The sequence below is a fragment of the Salvelinus alpinus genome, chromosome 21, assembly GCF_045679555.1.
Source record: "Salvelinus alpinus chromosome 21, SLU_Salpinus.1, whole genome shotgun sequence".
NCBI classification, from domain to species: Eukaryota; Metazoa; Chordata; class Actinopteri; order Salmoniformes; family Salmonidae; genus Salvelinus; species Salvelinus alpinus.
In genome coordinates this window covers 10,107,057-10,126,645 of record NC_092106.1, presented here as the reverse complement: position 1 = coordinate 10,126,645, position 19,589 = coordinate 10,107,057, and the positions used below count along the sequence as shown (strand labels likewise).

Below are 19,589 nucleotides of genomic sequence, written 5' to 3'. Positions count from 1 at the left end.
ATGTTATTCTATAGGCCCTAGTAGAGACACAACAGCAGACACATAACAGTGATATACTGTATGAGTCTGAAGAAAGCAAACAGAATGTTATCCACTGAATACTGCCGCTCTCTGGTCTCTCATTGGTCTCCGCTCTGACCAATACGGAACCCAAGCCCTGCTCTCTATGAGTGGGTGAGGACACATGCTTCTGAGGGGAGCTCTGACTGTAGCCAAACCAAATCAGGGGCACCTGGACAACATGAAACTGAGATGAAAAGTCTTAAATGGCTTCACCCGGACCCAGAGTCCAGCTCTTACCTTGTTATGCTGTTAAGAAGAGGATCCCTGTGGTTCTCACAGCAGTGGCATCCCTGGCCACACGGGCAATGTAGCTGGTCGAAGTGGGTGTGTGAGTGGCTGTGTCCTCGTAGGTCCGACAGCTCAGAAGTAATGCCTGCTTCTCTGTTCCAGAGGCTCGTCTGGACTCCAGGGCTGGCGTTGGCCATTTCCTGGCTATAGCACAAGATGCTTTTTCCTGAGGAAGCGGGCCATCCCATTTTTGCCCCCCATCCCTGCCTCCTCCTCCACAGCGAGCTACAGGCCCCTCAGGGAGAGAGGCTGATTATACTAATTGCCTTTGGAGGGGGGGGGGGGGGGGGGTTATTGTGGCTAGACTTTCATTTAGTTTATTAATTTGCTTGTTTGTTTTAGACCCATATGTATATTGAATCCCCCCACCTCATAGAGATGATCTATTTTAAGTAATCTACCATAGGCAACCCCCTATGCCCTATCCACCGGATCCAGGATTTGTTTTGGAGTATTCTCCCATTACCTAGTTGTTTTGAACTTTGTTTATGAACGTATTCTGCAATGAACACACCTACACACGGATGTGGTCATGGAGTTCATGTGTACGCTCTTTGTTTGAGGCCCATGTTTGTTTATGTGCTTTGAGCATCTGTGAGACTTTGGGATGTATTGATGCTGTGGAACAATGCACTTGGAATTCTAACCCTTTACTGTATACTGTTTGTCCAGCCTACTTAATAGCCTTAGTCTTTTGGATCATGAATTGTCAACCTTTTGAGTAGTGTACATTTTTGGGGGGGATTTCCTCTCATTTGAACATTCTGTCATAAAGAGCACATGTTCAACTTCATAAAAAGTGTTTTCCCATCTCAAGAGGTTACATTTAGTACTATAGTGAATGCCTATTAAGTAACAGGGTTGATGATTTCATCTTAAAACAGAGGTAAATCCCCTTGTGATGGGGGGGGAATGGAAGTTTGTTGTGCGCAACAGGGAGAGGCGATTGAAATTAAGCGTAACAATTTTTATTTTATTATTTATTTTGACATTTACAGCCTGTCTAACTACGGGTAACAGGGTTGACATCTTATGTTCGACTCGCTCATTTCCCCACCACAAAACACGAGAACATAGCCAAAAATAGTAGAACCAGCTCATCTGCTTTTACTCTATGGTTTGACTAAATGTTCAATGTTTGGTTAGATGTTCAATGTTTATTTTGAGAGAAAAAAATATTTGAAAAGGAATAGTTTCACCACATAAAAACGAGAGTTCAGTTCACGTTACAGGGTTGACTTTCAAATGAGGTAGACATAAATTATTCACTAATCACATTAAAGAAATCATCATTTTCAGAAATGACTTTGACTTTGTCAAAGCAACAAAATACAATGATGTGAAAACTTGGGAGAAATTTGCAGATTAAGTGGGTTAAAATCTTCCTAGAAGTCACAGAGGGTGCAAGGAGGGACATGTCAAAATGCAGAATTTTTACACTTTAGCGAGTCTTAATTTAAAAAATCTGATTTTAAATAGGAATAATGTATGTAGTCTGTATTAAAGGGGCATTTATTAATATAACCGGCTTTTAAAATGCAATAGTTGTGGACAATTTCTACTTCAAATATCAAAGGGACGCAGAAGGCAATCATTTTGTGGAACGACCCTTACAAGGTCTAAATGCATACGCATACCAAACCATCATGTCAACGGGGAAAGGTCACTTCACAAGTCCATCTGATTCCATGATTATGACACACGAAGACATTTCGAAATGTGCACCTTTCAGACCAGAAGTCCTTAACGCCGGGTGGAATTTGTCATGTTTACTTCACAAACATAGACAAAGGTGTGTTGAGCCTGGTTGGTCTGTGTCTAGTGGAACAGCGGAGCTTCAGCAACAAACAGGCATATACATACACAGAGCGTTTTTTGAGCAACGGAAAATTCCACAGAAAATTGTTAAATTGAGGCTAATGTCCGTAGCATGAAGCTGAGCTAAAAAGAGATGCGGCATGATGTACTACAGTACCCATAATGCTCTGTAAGCGGTTGTATCTTACTAAAGACGTTCCTGAAGCTGACTCTATGGTGTCCTTAATATAACGAGAAAGGAAATGTTGACTTGTGTTCTCCTGCCATCTACAGGTTATTCCAATGAACCATGACAGTCTGTCAGATTAGATAGTATTGGATTGGTTTGAGCAAGAGTTCATGCTGTAGGATTGCTATGATAAAGTTATGGGTGCTTGAAAAATCTGACCAGTCTCTGATATTACATGCATCCTCAGGCTGACACTTCAGTTAGCATCATATAGGCTTCTATCTATCTACCTACCCTCAGTCACACCCTAGCAATCTATTTACAATGTTGGTAAATGGGTTGACCCCTATGGGATTAAATAAACACCCTGTTTATCAAATGCGTGTAGAGTACCGTCATGCCAAAATGTAATGTTGTAAATTATTCAGTACATTTAGCCAGAAGAGGGCGCTGTTTATCCATACGACTCATAGCGTAAAAAAAATAATGTTTTAAACACGGGCCTTCTCTATGGTACAGCAGCAGGGAAATACAGCCTTTAATCTATAAAACACTATGCTGGTAATGATTCAAAGTTACTCTAGGAAACATTGAATTCAAAATGTATTTAAACCAATACAACCAACCGAGATCTACACATTTACAAACCGTGTTGAAACTCGTGTAAAAAAATGTTTTTAAACATTAGGAAACATTTGTGTACCTGAGGTGGCATATAGAAGTACAGTAAAGCAGTTGGGTTTCTATCCTTCAGCTGACTGAAAATCCTCTACAGATATACAAACATTTTGGTAAGAAATAAATGACCTGGTGTTCCTGACAGCTTAAATGTTATCTTAAATTATCCTTAATAGCAAATCTAAACCATCTTTGAGTGGCAGTTGACAACCTACCAAGCCATATTGCTTGGTCTTCATAAAAATATCCTTTGTAGTATTATCTATATGGTCATTAAAATCATTGGGAATATCACAACAATATTTCTCCCCTTTTTAATATATATATATTTTTTTCAGTTGACCTCATGAGCTATTGTCTCTTATGTTACTGGATGCAGTTTGAAAATATGGTAGACCTGCTTGTAGCGAGGAACCGTTGACTAACCCATTGGGGTATATGAAAGCTCTCTAGAGTTTATTACCTTCAGACTGACATTGGTATCTACAGTACATTGCTGGACTCTTTGGTTCTGGTTTATGAGCTAAACAGAATCAGAGGTGCATCTCACAACATAAGACACACTGACCAACAGTCGATACCCTAATGACTTTTCCAATGAAAGCAATTCAAGGAAACACAGAACACAAGTAGCGGTAGCGATCCAACAGAGAGCAGCATGTTTCAAACATTTCGGACACGGAGTTAACAAAAATAAAACTGAATTCATTTGACATCGTAGAGGTACAAATGTTGCAGGGACTGCCTGTGCATTGTGGTTGTGTGTGTGGACAGAAGATAAGGTGTCTGCAAAGTTTGTGATAAGTTGTCAGATCTGGCTAGCTGTTTGATGTGTATTTGACAGTGTGTAAAGCACAGTGTAAAGACCAGCAAGACCCCATGTTTTTCAGATGAGGTCCGTGGCATCAGGCTGAGGAATGGGGAGTCGGGTTCTGGGGTTGAAGGGTAACATAACAGGGCCTTCAGATCACCTCTCGGTCTGCAGAGTTTTGCCGGTTGGGGAAGATGTGTAGCTGGGGTTGTTCGATGCCATTGTTGTGGAGGTCCTCCTGTTTCTGCAGCCCGTGGAGTTTCAACACCAGCTCCTTGATGAAAACCTGTGTGTGCAGGGGAAACGGGCAGGCGGTCAACATACGAAACATGCTCAGAATGGATACAGTGAAAGGCAGTGACACACAACGTTGGTAACGTTGAATACTTCAGTGAAACAACAAGGAAACATGTTTCAGAGATATCACTTAATTTCGTGTGTATGATATCAATGTGTGTGTGTGTGGGGGGGGGGTCAACATAGTCTGTCAACAGACAGGTTGAGTAACACTGACTATGAAGGATACAGGGACAGTGTGAGAGAAAGACCTCGCATATGAGGGACAAGACTAGCATTGTCAGCTACTATATGTGGAGTCATCATTGGCTACTTCTGTTCCTGAAAGAAAGAGCGAGGTGATGATCGAGAGCGGGAGAAAGGCAATGATGTAGTACTTGAGTTTAAGACTTGGACTCAAGTCACAATTTTCATGAATTGTGACTATGAATTGTGACTCAACTCAGACTTGACCAGTGGTGATTGGTCCTTCTATAATGACATCATAACCCTGTTCTCTGATTGGTCCCTTCATAATGACTAGGGTTGAAAAATTCCAGTAACGTTCAATAAATTACCTGGTTTCCTCAAAATCCCAGGTTGGAGGATTTCCCAAAATCAGGAGGGAATAAGAAAAAAAATCCAGAATCCTCCAACCAGGACAGTTTTGCAACCTTTATAATGACATGGTCATAACCCTGTTCTCTGATTGGTCCCTTAATAATGACTTCGTAATCCTGTAATCTGACTGGCCCCTTCATAATGATATAGCCCTAACTGCTCTCTGATTGGGTCCCTTCACCATGACATCATTCTGTATAGTCAGTCTATGGACATAAATGGCATAAAATACTACCCAAAACAATCTTAAAAACACATGGTTAGATATTACTCTTTTATATAGATTACCTCACTTACCTCTGTGTTATTGCACGTGAGAAACATTTCCTGGAAAAAAATTCCCAGACCAAATAAGATTTTAGTTCATCTGGCCAGCCTGCTGCTGAAACAATATATTTAAAATAGAAACCAAATATACAGCTATTACTGTTAGTCCCACAATCAAAACAGTACAACTTGTTCACACAGCTTTTAATTGATAAAATGATCAAGTCCACAGATGATTTTGCTAGTGAGTAGTACAGTTCACCTGGAGCCTGTGTGTTCTCTCCTCGTCACTCTTCAGGTCTAACAGCTCGTCAATGTTCACCTCCTCTGGCATCTCCTCCTCCTGGGGACATAAGGTGACATACATCAGTCGCAAAAAAAGGACAAATCAGGTCTTGCCATGTTCTGAGTTGCGTGGGTCTTACAGACACAGAGGAAGAGCTGTGCGTGTTTTTAGCGTGCAACACACAGATTTTCTGTGTGTGTGTAAGTGAGCGTCCATGGTGGCTGTTGAGTCAACATATGCATGATGCAGGATGCTTGATGCGTGGGCTGGCAATTAAGGGCTAGGGATGATTGGGGGGGGTGAACTATTATTTAGATGGCTGTGCCGTCTTGGAATCGGTCAAGTGCCTCCATAATCTTAGGATTTAGTTTCAGTAGGAACACTGCATGTGAGGAAATGCCTTTGAGGAGAAGGGAGAGGAGAAAGAAGGGGGGGGAACGAACGAACCAGGCTACTACTAGTCTAGGTATGCTGCAAGGACAGAAGCCACCACCAATGCCAGATATTCTCCATCACAGATAATGAATACTATGCTTTCTCACGGCCTCCTAAAATTGGTCATACTCAGTGCATTCAGCTCCCCCCAAGTCTCAGAGAAAAGCAGAGACTATTTGTATAACAGTCTATGCACCTAATGATCTGTGACAATGTCCCAAATGAAGTAACTACACTGAAAAAATATATTTTTTAAACACAACAAGCAACAATTTCAAAGATTTTACTCAGTTTCATTTTTTAAAATTTCTTTAATCTATTAAAATTAATTCAGTAGGCCATAATCTATGGATTTCACATGACTGGGAATACAGATACTGTATGCATCTGTTGGTCACAAATACAGTACCTTTAAAAAAAAAGGTAGGGGCGTGGATCATGGTGTGACCACCATGTCTCATGCAGCGCAACATCTCCTTCGCATAGAGTTGATCAGGCTGTTGATTGTGGCCTAATGAATGCTGTCCCACTCTTCAATGGCTGTGTGAAGTTGCTGGATATTGGCATGAACTGGAATACGCTGTCGTACACATTGATCCAGAGCATCCCAAACGTGCTCAATGGGTAACATGTCTAGTGAGTATGCAGGCCATAGCATAACCCCACCACCACGGGGCACTCTGTTTACAACGTTGACATCAGCAAACTGTTCACCCACATGACGCTATACACGCCATCTGCCCGGGACAGTTGAAACCGTGAAGAGCACACTTCTCCAGAGTGCCAGTGGCCATCGAAGGTAAGTATTTTCCCACTGAAGTCGGTTACGATGCCAAACTGCAGTCAGGTCAAGACCCTAGTAAGGATGAGCACGCAGATGAGCGTCCCTGAGACAAATTTTTGCACAAACCGTCAGAAACTCTTTGGTTGTGTAAACCCACAGTGTCATCAGCTGTCCGGGTGGCTGGTCTCAGCTGATCCTGCAGGTGAAGCCAGATGGAGGTTCTGGTCTGGCATGGTTACACGTGGTCTGCAGTTGTGAGGGCGAATGGATGTACTGCCAAATTCTCTAAAAGGACATTGAAGGCAAAGTGGCCTTTTATTGTCCCCAGCACAAGGTGCATCTGCGTAATGATGCTGTCTATGCTGTTTAATCAACTTCTTGATATGCCACACCTGTCAGGTGGATGGATTATCTTGGCAAATGAGAAATGTTCACTAACAGGGATTTAAACAATTTTGGAACATTTCGGGGGTCTTTTATTTCAGTTCATGAAACATGGGACCAACACTTTACATGTTGCGTTTATATTTTTGTTTGGTATAAGATGTAGTCGCCCCGAACACACCCCGTTTTCAAACTGCTTCTCCCATTCTGAACAGGAAAACATTCCACAATGGCTTCTGGCCAAACACTTACCAAGCGTCTCATGGTGAGATTCCACCTTATTTATTTTTCCCTTGGGGCAAGTCTGCTCATTGGCACAAACAGCACATTCAAAGGGAATTATTCATGATGTGCTGCTATCAACATAGTGAGCCAAAAATGAACCCTGATCGTTTTTTTATTGCCCTTTTTGGTAATGCAGAGATTCTTTGAATAACATATGGAAATTGATGAAGACTGCAAATATCACTTTAGACTAGATGGGAGGCTGTTTTCAGAACCTAATCTGAACATCAACCACAGTACACAACAAAGACGCGCGCATGTGACATGTTGACTAGTGACACTCATGCAACAGGCCATAGGAGAGTTCAGTCTGACCTGAATGCTCAGCAGTAAGGCTAACCAGCCCCGTTGGGTCTGTCTGTGGGTGCCGTCGGGGCGGAGGGACTTAGTGATTCGGATACCGGTAGTGTAAAGGTCCGTCCAGGCAGATCCAAGCAGTCCCTTCCTACCCAGGCATCCCTGACCTTTCTTTCAACTCCAAATGCCAATGAAATACTGTCTCATTCTGCCCACACACACAGGCATATATAAAAAATAGTCACGTGAGCAAGTCCACAATCACTCTCATACCACACAGACAATGTAATACATGGTGTTGTAATATAAATATGCAACAAAACGACACGTGCACAACAGCAGATCTATTCCGTAATCTGGCAGGAGCTGGTAAAGAAAATCTGAATTCAAACACTAACATCAAAAATGATTATTGTAATGCTCAACTCATGCTGGGGATAATGAGGCTCAGTAAGCAGCTAAAAATCACATTCCTGGCAGGGTTGAGTAAACATAGCCTCCATCGTGAGACAAACATGATGACTCAGGCCTGTCAGGATGCGTTAAGTCACTTCAGGCTGATGCAATGCTTTAAAAAAACGATTTAAAAAAAGAAAAAAAATGGGATTCAACTGCTTTCATTGTCCATGTCTGGATTTCACATTATGCTTAGACCAAATTAGTTTTCTGTGAGGGGATGTGTGATGTCAGGTGGGCTAATGTGTCCCATCCATTTCCCTATCATACTTGTGCAGGAGGCTAATAGTAAAGGTGAGCAGACAGGTGCAGATACAGCCCTCTTATGTAAAAAAGAAATAAAATAAAAATAAAGTGCCCTTTTGTTTGGTGGCATAATATATATATATTTTGTCTCCGTTCTCTCGTAAATTTGAATGCAACGAATTGGCCATCAAAGTAGACCATTTCTCAAACATATTGCTGCACTCTTCCTGCATACACGAGTGCGCAATTAATTCCACCAGTAGGTTACAAGCAAAGACTAGTTCGCAAGCATAAATAACTGATTCGCGATGATCTGACGATATAGCCCACCCCAGTATGTTTAGCAGTCGTTGATTTCCAGCAACGATAATTTTAACAAACTCCCTTTCATTTGTGGTTTTAGTTTAGCTGCACTGTGTGATGACTGTGTTTTAGCAGAACATTAACGCCTGTTAAAAAACAAAAATTGGCTAAAGGGGCAGTACAATTCTATGAACGCAATTAAAAAGGTGAGAATGTAACACCAGCAATAATATCATGTATAGGTAGTACTTTGAAATGAGTATGGCTGGGCCCTCACTCCTCTGTAGCAGAGACAGAAAGAAAATGGGAGCGAGTCATTCCACCCAGTTTCACATCAGTCGAGGGCTCGAAACGCAGCAATTTAGTCCACATCACTTCCAGGCCAGTGGGTTGAGGGTAATGTGTTTTTTGTTTGCTTGGGTACTCTGGGTGATCCACTGGTCCCTGTGTCAGTGTCCAGCTGTGCACCTGTGTCCATGTGTGTGTAATGTTTTCCATAGCCAACACCCTGATACAGTAAGTGGTCTGTCCCACACTGGTGACAAAAGGAATCTGGGTCAACATACCCTGTCAGGTTGAACTGAAGACTAATGTAAAGTAAATGCATTTATAAAGGGAAGCGACCACACTTTAAAAATGCACATTAATTACCATAATCCATTGAGGTGAAAGGTCATAATTTATAAAATAATTTAAACCAATCAAAATACACATAAAACATTCAGCCTCAATACATTTCACTGATGATGAGCCATTATACTGCACTGACACAAATTATTAGAAATGTCTCATCGTTAAAGTCATTGTTGTGGGTCAGTTTGTGTACACCATGTTAACCCTCAACTGTTGGGTTTACTTTGGAGCCTGCAGTATTGACAGACGCTTATCTGGCTTGACTCAAGTTTCCAAACCACCATTTCCTCCAACCCCTTTCATTCTACCATTGCATATCCTGTAACAGGCCGACTGCTAAATGCAGACCCACTACAATATCCATTTTCCCCCCAATACATAGCATGTCATTTCCAGATTCATGATTGTTCTTCTCCGTTTAATATTCATATCCTCGTTACTGCCTGTATGACATGCCATTACACGTTTCCTCTCTTCTACCGTTTCTCACACCTTGTCTCTCTAGGCCATCCCCTGCTGTCACATCTTAACAAGTCATTCCTATTCAAAACATCAGCATAACTAGTTTGCACCAGGTGCGTTCCCACAGTTACTTACTGCTACAGCAGATAGATTCTACACCTGCATTGCTTGCTGTTTGGGGTTTTAGGCTGGGTTTCTGTACAGCACTTTGAGTTATCAGCTGATGTAAGAAGGGCTTTATAAATCAATTTGATTAATATGATCTAGTACAGGGGTGCGGAACCTGCAGACACTCGTCCCGCCGTGGAATGAGTTTGACACGTGATCTAGTATTAATTACAACAGTATTAGCATGTGGTCAGAGCACTGGCAAAATGTATCAGTCAAAAAAATGACGGTTTAGCGCCGTCAGTGAAATCATGGTTATTGATTGGGTGGGTGACTTCATTTCCAAGTAAAAACCATAATGATTGAGATATATGATCGGCACGGATTTCCAAGAGGTTCTCTCTACACCAGGAAATGGACCTGTTCCTCACGAGATTGTTGACTGTTTCATCTACATAGGCATGCAAATGAAATGCATTTCCATTAGATGATTCATTTATCACTAAATTGTGGACAGCTGTTCTGGTTCAAGACATACACAATTATGTGATGTTATGCATGTGATTTATATATTTGATGAGTCTTATGAGATTAAGTTCCATGTCGTCGACAAATTGCATTCGTCGGGGAACCAGCTGTTATAGATCAGTTACAATAGAGGTTTCACATCCATTAGATATTCATTGTTCCTACAAAAGTAAACAATTGCACTCTAAAAACCTTAGTTCGCCGATGCTTTTCTCTCCCAGTTTGCAGTGGTAAATTGCATAACAACTGGCTGTCACATCTGTGTGGCTTAGTGGGCAGTGACGACTCAATAGAATGTTTATAAATTGCTGGGTGTAGGGGTGGGACTAAAAGTGAAAAGACCTCGAGCCTCGCAGACAATCACGCAGATAGCAGAACACTGCGGGGGTCTTAATCTGGGCCTCCGATTGAGCGTTGATAGAGTGTTGATAGAGCGTTGATAAGAGACTAATTGCCCGAGCAATGTTCTACATTCAATGCTTTGAGCTTCAACAACAGGCTCTGTGATGGGGGGGGGAAGGTATTCTCTTTGTGCTATTTGGTGACATATGGGACCTTCACTTCCTCCAAACCCCCCATCCTCCCATTCATAAGAACCATCCCAGGAGACAAAGATGTCATCGATCAATAACTGGGATAGTTAGCGTCCATTCAGGCCTGGTCAAGGGGTTTTCACGTTGCAGGGGCAGCCAGTGTGGGCTTTGGTCTAGGAGGAAATTAGTATGGGGGATATCTGATTACGCCATCATTACACATGCCTGTTCCACTATCAGCACAGCAATTAACTCATTAACAAAATATATAAAGCTGTGGCCATGTGTTTGTGAGAAAGCATAAACATAAAAAGCATCCACAAGAAACAGAATGGTACACTAGGTCAAATTGTCATGAACACTAAATAGGATCAAAAGCTATATTTATATATTCTCTATTCTTTAAGTGGTTATAGAGAGACCCTATAAAAAATATGATGGCTCACTGATGCAGTTTTTACTGTCATTGTATGTGTCAGGTGGTGGTCTTTGCAGAAGACACATTGTTTTTACTACAATGTTTCATTACTATGTTATAAATTGGATGTCGAGAGTAGATGCTGAAAAAAAAAAAAAAAACACCCAGAAGGCTGTGGACTCAAATAGGTCTCCACACATCATACAAACAGAATTTGACACAGGGCGTCCAATTTCTATAGTTAAATACATTCTGAGCAGGAGATGGTTGTGTCTGATGGAGAGATTATTGGTATGGAATAATCCCAACATCTGTACCATAGCACTGACCCCATCCCTACATCAACCATCCTCCCCAACCCCGCTCAGACTCCACCATGCGGTGCCTTGGCCCAACGCCCACCAACATCCTTTGGCGGCCCATGCCCTCGCTGGTGATGCCACACACCGCACCTGGTCCCCCAGGATCCCCCTGTTGTGTCCGCCAGAAGCCATAAACCCTCAAGGCTGTCCATGTAAAGCAACAAGCACCAAGCCACAGACCAGTTGTTTCTGGAAGCACTTTCAATTGGACCTCTGATCTTTCCGAAGTCACCCCTGGCAGCGAGACAGCATTCCCCACTCACAGGGAGTATACTGACCCCTCCATGTCTTCCAATGACTGTCCATCCCCTTACATACAACAGGAAGGGAACAACATGAAAGGAATCTACCATATCTACATTTGTATTTTTCCTTGGATGCCAAGTCTATTTTTTGTGCTAGATCTTTCCACTCTTTGCTAATATTAGGAAGCATGCCAGGCAGGTGTATAACACCTTGGCTGGTGCTCTTCCTACAGCAGAATAAACCTGTTCAACTGTGGTGTGTGAAGTGTGATAGATATTCGTTCAGCTAATAAAATACAGACAACACCCTCATTTCCTTAATGACTGTAGAGAAGGATGACATGCTAACAACATTGATGTTATAGGCTAACAAGGGTGTAAAGGGAAAACAAAGCTTGACATGGTTAACCTTATTGTCCTCTGCACGTGCTCCATGGCCTTGCTAATAATGGCTTTGTAGACAATTCTAATCCCGCTTCTTCTGGCGACAGAGAAATGTTTGCTTTTATTATTAACTAAATGAAAGGTGTCCAGTCAATAGTGTATGATAAGAAAACACATGCACAATACTATTATTAATCTGGATTTGATGAGACCATGAATTGACCAATATGACAGCCAGTGTTGACTAGACAGTCACCAATATGACAGCCAGTGTTGACTAGACTGTCAAAACACTAGAAGGCATCCATCTACACATTCTTGATTCATCGAATGTCAAGCAGACAGGGCGCAAGGAGACAGGGCAGCCAACCCCCCCATGTAAAATTGATTAACGTCGTAGCCACATCCCATATGGTAAGTGCACGAGGCTGAAAAACAGACTTAATGACATTCTGTGAATAGTTGTATTTACATATCTTGAGGAGACTGAAAATAAGCCATTGCTGCGTACCCGCTCACAACATGACTCTTATGTTCCCAAATGCGCCAAACCGATATATTCATTATAGCGATTAAGTCCCACTGAAGAGTGATGTGCCATGCTACAATGGATTTCGTACACCGAAGCTGCTGCCAAAGTCGCTTTATGTCATTCAGTGGACACTGATGCTAAAATGAATCATTGTTATTGCGTAAAACCCGTTTTGTATTCTTACAATAAGTCAAATAAACGTTTCCCATTGGTAAGTGAATGTATGCGTAGCCTATCAATAGAGATCCGTTTCAGTTCAAATTGATGGGACTCACCCTGCCCAAATAGAGCTCGTCCAGACTACAGTCAATCCACTTCTCCACATCCAAGCGTCTTTGGAGCTCCTTTCTGTTGTACTTTACCGTGACCCGTGCTTGCCTCTTCTGCAAGCTAAGCCCCGGGTCCCTACCTGGACCCCTACTCGGGGAATGGACCTTGTTGTTACATCTCCTCCCGACCCGGTTCGCGGCCATATCCACTTCGGATCACAGACACGTGCAAACGGTGGCTAGGAGAGTGGAAGAGGTGCGCTATCATTGGCAATAGTAGGGCACTGCTGGAGAACTCGGCTATGGGTCCTAGTGCCCCACCCATACAGGTTCGGGAAACAGTTGTGCGCCGAGAGCAATGTGATAAGTATTTAATTGAACTTAGCTCTGTACAATTGTGTCCATAAGGAAGTTCTACACTTTCTGAATTGTGTGATAAGAATTTACAAGAAATATTAGTTATTCAGTATTCTGGGGAAAGTACAATGACTCACCATGATGGTCACCACTATTTATAAATGATTTAGCCTACACATAAGGAATGTTAGTGTCCTCTACTGGCCAAAAGGCCAAAGCCATATTAGCATGGGCAACGCCATTGAGGGCTTCCACCGTTCTAATGTAGACAACTGGGTCGGACTTCATTGGCTGATTTCTCCTGGTGATCAGCCAATCAAAGAAAGAAGAAAATTGACTACTTATAAATGGAGATTGGCTCAATGGCGCTGCCCGTGCTGTCACAGACGATATAATAGCACAGATACAAAGATGAGTCCTCTATCTATCTCTATGAGCCTACATGACAGCCTGCCCTTTTTCTGGCCTGCAAATTGATTTGGACAACAACAAAAAAATATCTGTTTGCCCACCCCTGGCCTAGTGCATGAGGTATTCAAATCTTACCCTATGAGGTGTGGAGCCTTCTGGTTTTCTGTTCTACCTGATAATGAGTTGTATCCACCTGGCTTCCCAGGTCTAAATCAGTCCCTGATTAGAGGAGAATAATGAAGAGGGGAAAAAAGCAGTGGAACTGGCATCATGGTCCAGATTTGAATTTGAGGGGCCTAATGCTTCACCCTGGATTGACTTTCTATTTTCATTGGTTATTTATATCCAGAAAGCCTGAACCCCCATAAATCATGAACACAGCAGAGGAGAATATTTGGTTATTTTAAGGTGATTTATAAACATACACAACTGTCATACTGTAATGACAATGATTTAGTTGAATGTAACACACACCTAGGGCCTGTTGCACAAAAGTAGAATTAAGACATCCGGGATAAATGACTCAGCTGAGCTCAATGAAGCCAAAACATGTGCGTCCAGGCTTAATTGGTTGCACAAAGACCAAGCCAGGATGAGCAGACACGGATTCATTAAGCCAGGTGAAACCAATCCTGGATAGGTGCGCGCTCACGGCTCACTCAAATAGACCCCGCCACAGATCACAGATTAACTGATTTACCATGGCAACTAGAGCCGCGTACTTTTCCCCGTCGGAAGCACAAATCCTCATGGAGGCATACGAGGAGGTAAAAGATATAATTAAGAAGAAAGGCAACACCGCCACAGTGATAAAGCAAAGAGAAAAAGCGTGGCAAAGTATTGCAGACCGCCTGAATGCGTAAGTAGTGCACAATTACACACTCACCGCTCCGCTGAAACATCACAATTACAATTCAAATATTTAATTCACATCTCCAAAAATGCAGTTGTACTGTAATTATGAAACGGTTAAATTTTTAATTGAAATGCACTGCAGATATGAGTGAAATTGTGTAAAGTAACTCCATCACACTGTATAAAGCTATGATACATTTTTTGATATTTTTACTGAAAACAAGACAAAAATACCAAGTAATTTTTTGCAGTGTGACTCCATTAAATGTGTGTGTGTGTGTGTGTGTGTGTAGATTAAACATGAACGGGCCAAAACGGACATGGCAGCAGGTCAAAATCAAATACAAGAACATTCTGCAGAATGGTATGTATGGTCCCTGACTAATATTTAACAAAGCACAAGCATATATTGTACCCAGAAGGTGCCTGCTCACACATTGTCTGTACTGTTTTAGCAGTGAAAAAGAATACCCACAGACAAGGCACGGGTGGTGGGTCACCAAAGGCTGACCTTACCCCAGCAGAGGACATGGCCTTGGAGCTAAATAAAGGCAGGCCCGTCTTAGAGGGGATCCCTGGGGGGAAAGAGACGAGCATAGGTTCCTCCCAAGATGCCACCCGCTTCATTCAAGGTATGTCCTTCCATCTCTACATGGGATACAACCACATTCATATTGAATCAATTTGGACTGTCTGACTTTGGTTTACCTATTGCCTTGCAGTGTCTGGCAGCACTGTGTTCCTGTTAGAGCCACCAGCACAAGCACCAGACGATGCTGATCCAGTGAGTACTCCATCAAAGGCATACTGTAGGCCTGGCATGTCTTGTCTACTAGCTTCAATATGAATCCGATTAAATGTGATAGGGTGAAGGCCCCAGTGCAGCAGCAACAGCACATGATGGAGACGATGATGAGGAGGAGACCATCTCTCTGGATTCCAGAAGGCATGAGGTATCATGTTAAGACTGTGAAAGTACTATTTACTCTACAATGGTGAGGAGTCCTCATCAAAATCAAAAAATCTAATTTCTTTTACAGGACCCAGATGCTATACAGTGGGAAAACCAGCCTGGCAACATAGTGCGTATTAATAAAAGGACACCACATCCTGCCAAATTCCAGCTGCGCTAATTGTATTGTGTTCACAGAGCTCACAAGCTATCAGAAAGTTGTATGGCAACCACCTCCGGCGCCAAATAGAACTGGCAGACATAGACATTCAGTACAAGAAGAAAAAGATGGAAAATCCTGCACTGGAGTCCGAAATAAAAAAGAGGACAATTAGGAAACTGGACCTTGAAATAAAAAAACTTGAGAGGGAGGTGAGATATGCCTTCAATGTACACTGTATGCTAACTGTAACACAAATGTATTAATCATTATTTTTCTTTCCTCCCCCAGCTCCAAGAAGATGACACAGCTCAAAATAAAAATTAGGTATATTCTCGTAAAGTCAAGTGAGCCATGACATATGAGCTCTTATTGTGAGCACACAGGACGGTGGCATCTTTCTAAGGTTTTTTTTATTTTCCCAGCAATCAGTACAACCAAGTCATCGTTATAAGGCATCGCCCTCTTTTGCCCACCCCCCCAGCACCAGGTGTGGCCACTAGCCTATAGGAAGGGCCAAAATTGTGTGTTCCTTTCTGCTCTGACAATGGCATGCCCATTCGTGCGAGATGTGGTGGATGAAGAAGCACTTGTGCTGAGGAGAGCCTTCAGGCGAGAAAGGGTCTTCAGGGACCGGTTGGACCCACTGGCCTTCCCTGATGACCATCTATATGAAAGATACAGGTTTTCTGCAGATGGCATCAGGTATCTATGCAGACTACTGGGTCCCAGGATTAAGCACCGCACTGCACGGAGCCATGCACTGAGTGTGGAGCAAATGGTTTGTGTGGCCTTGCGCTTTTTTGCTAGTGGAGCCTTCCTGTACTCAGTGGGGGATGCAGAACAGCTGAACAAGGCCACAATTTGCCGCACAATAAGGAGTGTGTGTCTGGCTATCAAAGCATTAGCAGATGTCTTCATCTCCTTCCCTGGCCACAGAAGACTCTGTGACATCAAAGAGGAGTTCTATAGGATTGCAGGTAAGAGGATCTACAAATTACAGGACAACTGTTAACACATAGTAGGATACTCATTACTTTGTGTGACAGGTTTCCCCAATGTCATTGGTGCAGTGGACTGCACACACATAAGGATAAAAGCCCCCTCAGGTGCCCATGAGGCCGATTTTGTGAATAGGAAATCCTTTCACAGCATTAATGTTCAGGTGAACATAACTTTTTGATATTGTCCATTGACGAACACTCTGCATTGCCAGTGATGTGCATTGATTGGTGTAATATTCCTCATCTTATGATTTCAGATGGTCTGCAATGCTGACTGTGTGATCAGCAATGTTGTGGCAAAATGGCCTGGCTCAGTCCATGACTCCAGAATCTTTCGGGCCTCTGAAATCTATCAGTGCCTATCACAAGGTAAGCCACACAACCCCTATTTATAACCATCATGGCTGTGTCAAGAATATCACTGTGTTTATGAGGTAGTAATGATGAGATTTTGTGTTGACAGGTGAATTCTCTGGTGTGTTGCTGGGAGACAGGGGGTATGGCTGCCAGCCTTTTCTCCTGACACCTTTCACAGACCCCCAGGAAGCACAGCAGGCCTACAACCATGCCCATGCCAGGACCAGGGCCAGAGTTGAAATGACCTTTGGCCTCCTGAAGGCACGCTTTCACTGCCTTCACAAATTAAGGGTCAGCCCTGTTAGGGCATGTGATATTACTGTGGCTTGTGCTGTCCTCCACAATGTGGCCTGCCTGAGGAAGGAGAGGGCCCCCAGAGTGCCACCAGCCATGGACTGGGACAATCCGGCAATCTTCCCTGATGACGACAGTGGTCGGCTGCTGAGGGACCAATATGTGTTGAATTATTTTAGTTAGTATGTGTGCTTTCAATTTTGGTTAAATATGTCCTGCGGTGGCAGAGGAATTTGGGTTTTTTTGGGTTCGTTTTTTGACGAATTTGGCCTCTTATGATGTTTGTGCGGTATACTGTGTGTAATACAAGGCTGCAGGGAGGCTACTGCATCCATTCATTTGTCTGTTCAGTTGATGTGTATGGATTTGTCCTGCATTTATTTTAGTGTGCAGACATGCAGGGTGTGTTATATACAGACCTTTGAATGTGTATGTATCATTTTGTATAATATGCTTGGATTCTGTGCTTTCCATCTTGTAGAGTCACTGTGACTTCAGTTTCGAAAGGAGCTGATGGTTTACCTGCTTTGTTTTGTCCTTATTCAATAAAGGAACATAATGTTACACATTGTGTTTTTATATTCATATGGAATGTGTATTTGTTTATATGACAGAGTACTAGGGCCACACTGAAGAAAAAGGATAAAGTCATAAATTTATGAGGCTGGTTCTTTCTGCAGAAAAGCTACATATTGTTTTTACAGTTTTGATACTTATGACAATGTGATACTTAATATTCTGGCACATCAGCATGTCTTTGTTTATGAAACCATACTGAAGTACAATTTCACGAAATGCCCCACATCTGTCATTTTAACAACTGTCCTCCTTTAAAACAACTGGTTACAATATTATGACTTGTGTTTTTTTCCCCTCTGTGGCCCTAATATTCTATCATTTTATATATAGCCTTATAGTCTATGGGAAACTGTAAATTATCTAATGATAGCAACATCTAAAAATCATTTTTTATCCAAAATCATTGAAATTAATGATCACAAACGTTTAAATAATAACAGTGGGTCTAGTTATATGTGATAACAATGTATAGTGAGCAGTGAAATAACTATTGGTTTCCATTTGTGGTGACTGCTGACTGACATTAGGGATGAGATTAAATAGATCCTGGAATTTAGCCTGGTCTGGAGCAGGCTAGCTCCACAGAATAAATCTCCATGGTAATTTATACCATAACATATCCTCCTGCCCCCTATCCATCTTTAGTGCAACCGGATTACGGATCAATTGAGCCAGGATCACCAAGATATCCTGGCTTAATCCCTTATCCTAGTTTTGTGCAACAGGCCCCTAGAGGTTAATCGAGAGGTGGGCCAGCAACTAGAACAGGGGTTTCCAACCCTGTTCCTGGAGCCCTATCCTCCTGTAGGTTTTCGCTCCAACCCCAGGTGTTACTAACCTGATTTATGTTATCAACCAGCTAATTATTTGAATCAGGTGCTCTAGATTAGGGTTGGAGCAAAAACCTACAGAGCAGTAGCTCCCCAGGAACAGGGTTGGAGAGCCCTGAACTAGAGGGTTGCAGATTTAAATCCAATGTCAGACGGAAATAAATATGGTCAAGAGTGGGCCAGCAACGGGAGGGTCACTGGCATCAGTGTCCTAAATGCCATCTCCTGTCGTTGTGCCCTTGAGCAAGGCACCTAAAACTGTGCAGGCGCTCCACTGTGGCTGTCCTATGCTCCAACCTTTGAGTGTGTCTGTCTTTTTCGTACTTTTTCTTGCTCTTGACTGCACTCTAGTGGGGTGACATTCCATGTACCACTGGATATCAAGTTTATGGCAGAAGGGTAATGGTGACATCTTGTGGTATCTAAGTAAAATGGATTCTCTATTGGGAGAGTGTAATGTAGACTACCTGTATTCAGGTACAGTATCTGTGTTAGTCTACGACAACAACAAAATAACTCAACTAGTGATTAGATTGAACGAATCCGAAGGCCTAACAATGGCTAAGTAAATATCTGATACGTCTGAATGTCACGCAAAAGAACACAGAAGAGGGACATTTTGAAAAAGTTCAACCTGACGTCACGCCCATAAGGACCCTTGGGGCGCTTCAGCAGGACGGAACGGGTTGGAACATTCAGATAGAAATATGAACAAATAATCCTCTCTAGGTCATTAGGAATCTAGCCTGGTCTCTAGACGTAACATAGTAAATGTCAATCCGGGACACTCAAATTACTATGACTACTTTGTAGCTACTTTGTAACTACTTAGCATGTTAGCTAACCCTT

At 42.4% G+C, this 19,589-nt stretch overlaps 3 protein-coding genes across 9 annotated transcripts in view; 1 reads left to right on the top strand and 2 right to left on the bottom strand.

Moving 5' to 3' along the window:
- The window catches only part of LOC139547797 (tumor necrosis factor alpha-induced protein 2-like), a 39,615-nt gene extending 39,090 nt beyond the window's left edge, over positions 1 to 525 (bottom strand). Inside the window, exon 1 of the mRNA XM_071356879.1 lies at positions 301 to 525. The gene's annotated coding sequence lies outside the window, so the exon portion shown is untranslated. The remainder of the gene's footprint in view (positions 1 to 300) is intronic.
- A 2,788-nt stretch (positions 526 to 3,313) lies between these two features.
- On the bottom strand, positions 3,314 to 13,539 carry LOC139547796 (protein phosphatase 1 regulatory subunit 14A-like). 2 transcript variants are annotated; one of them, XM_071356877.1, is made up of 5 exons: positions 13,436 to 13,539; positions 12,948 to 13,180; positions 5,254 to 5,334; positions 5,022 to 5,051; positions 3,314 to 4,113 (listed from the first exon to the last, which is right to left on the bottom strand). In XM_071356877.1, exons 2-5 carry the CDS (start codon positions 13,143 to 13,145, stop codon positions 3,979 to 3,981), a joined length of 444 nt encoding a protein of 147 aa, XP_071212978.1. In that variant the 5' UTR covers positions 13,146 to 13,180; positions 13,436 to 13,539; the 3' UTR covers positions 3,314 to 3,978. The 2 variants fall into 2 exon arrangements, with proteins under 2 accessions (XP_071212978.1, XP_071212977.1); XM_071356876.1 differs by having other exon boundaries at positions 3,647 to 4,113; positions 5,013 to 5,051.
- A 649-nt stretch (positions 13,540 to 14,188) lies between these two features.
- LOC139547794 (putative nuclease HARBI1) lies at positions 14,189 to 18,560 on the top strand. 6 transcript variants are annotated; one of them, XM_071356872.1, is made up of 10 exons: positions 14,189 to 14,928; positions 15,020 to 15,196; positions 15,287 to 15,348; positions 15,431 to 15,517; positions 15,605 to 15,888; positions 15,968 to 16,003; positions 16,102 to 16,656; positions 16,726 to 16,841; positions 16,938 to 17,049; positions 17,144 to 18,557. In XM_071356872.1, the coding sequence occupies exons 7-10, from the start codon at positions 16,224 to 16,226 to the stop codon at positions 17,512 to 17,514; spliced, it is 1,032 nt and encodes a 343-aa protein (XP_071212973.1). In that variant the 5' UTR covers positions 14,189 to 14,928; positions 15,020 to 15,196; positions 15,287 to 15,348; positions 15,431 to 15,517; positions 15,605 to 15,888; positions 15,968 to 16,003; positions 16,102 to 16,223; the 3' UTR covers positions 17,515 to 18,557. The 6 variants fall into 6 exon arrangements, with proteins under 6 accessions (XP_071212973.1, XP_071212974.1, XP_071212972.1 ...); XM_071356873.1 differs by having other exon boundaries at positions 15,605 to 15,646; positions 15,715 to 16,656; XM_071356871.1 differs by having other exon boundaries at positions 15,968 to 16,656.
- The last annotated feature ends 1,029 nt before the right edge of the window (positions 18,561 to 19,589 follow it).

Coding starts and splice junctions, on each gene's coding strand:
- LOC139547796 (XM_071356876.1), bottom strand. CDS start 13,145: ATGGCCGCGAACCGGGTCGGGAGGAGATGTAACAACAAGGTCCATTCC. Junction 5,335..12,947: donor ACGAGCTCTATTTGGGCAGG/GTGAGTCCCATC, acceptor TTATGTCCCCAG/GAGGAGGAGATGCCAGAGGA. Junction 5,052..5,253: donor AGAGAACACACAGGCTCCAG/GTGAACTGTACT, acceptor ATTTTTTTCCAG/GAAATGTTTCTCACGTGCAA.
- LOC139547794 (XM_071356873.1), top strand. CDS start 16,224: ATGGCATGCCCATTCGTGCGAGATGTGGTGGATGAAGAAGCACTTGTG. Junction 16,657..16,725: donor GGAGTTCTATAGGATTGCAG/GTAAGAGGATCT, acceptor TTTGTGTGACAG/GTTTCCCCAATGTCATTGGT. Junction 17,050..17,143: donor CTATCAGTGCCTATCACAAG/GTAAGCCACACA, acceptor TTGTGTTGACAG/GTGAATTCTCTGGTGTGTTG.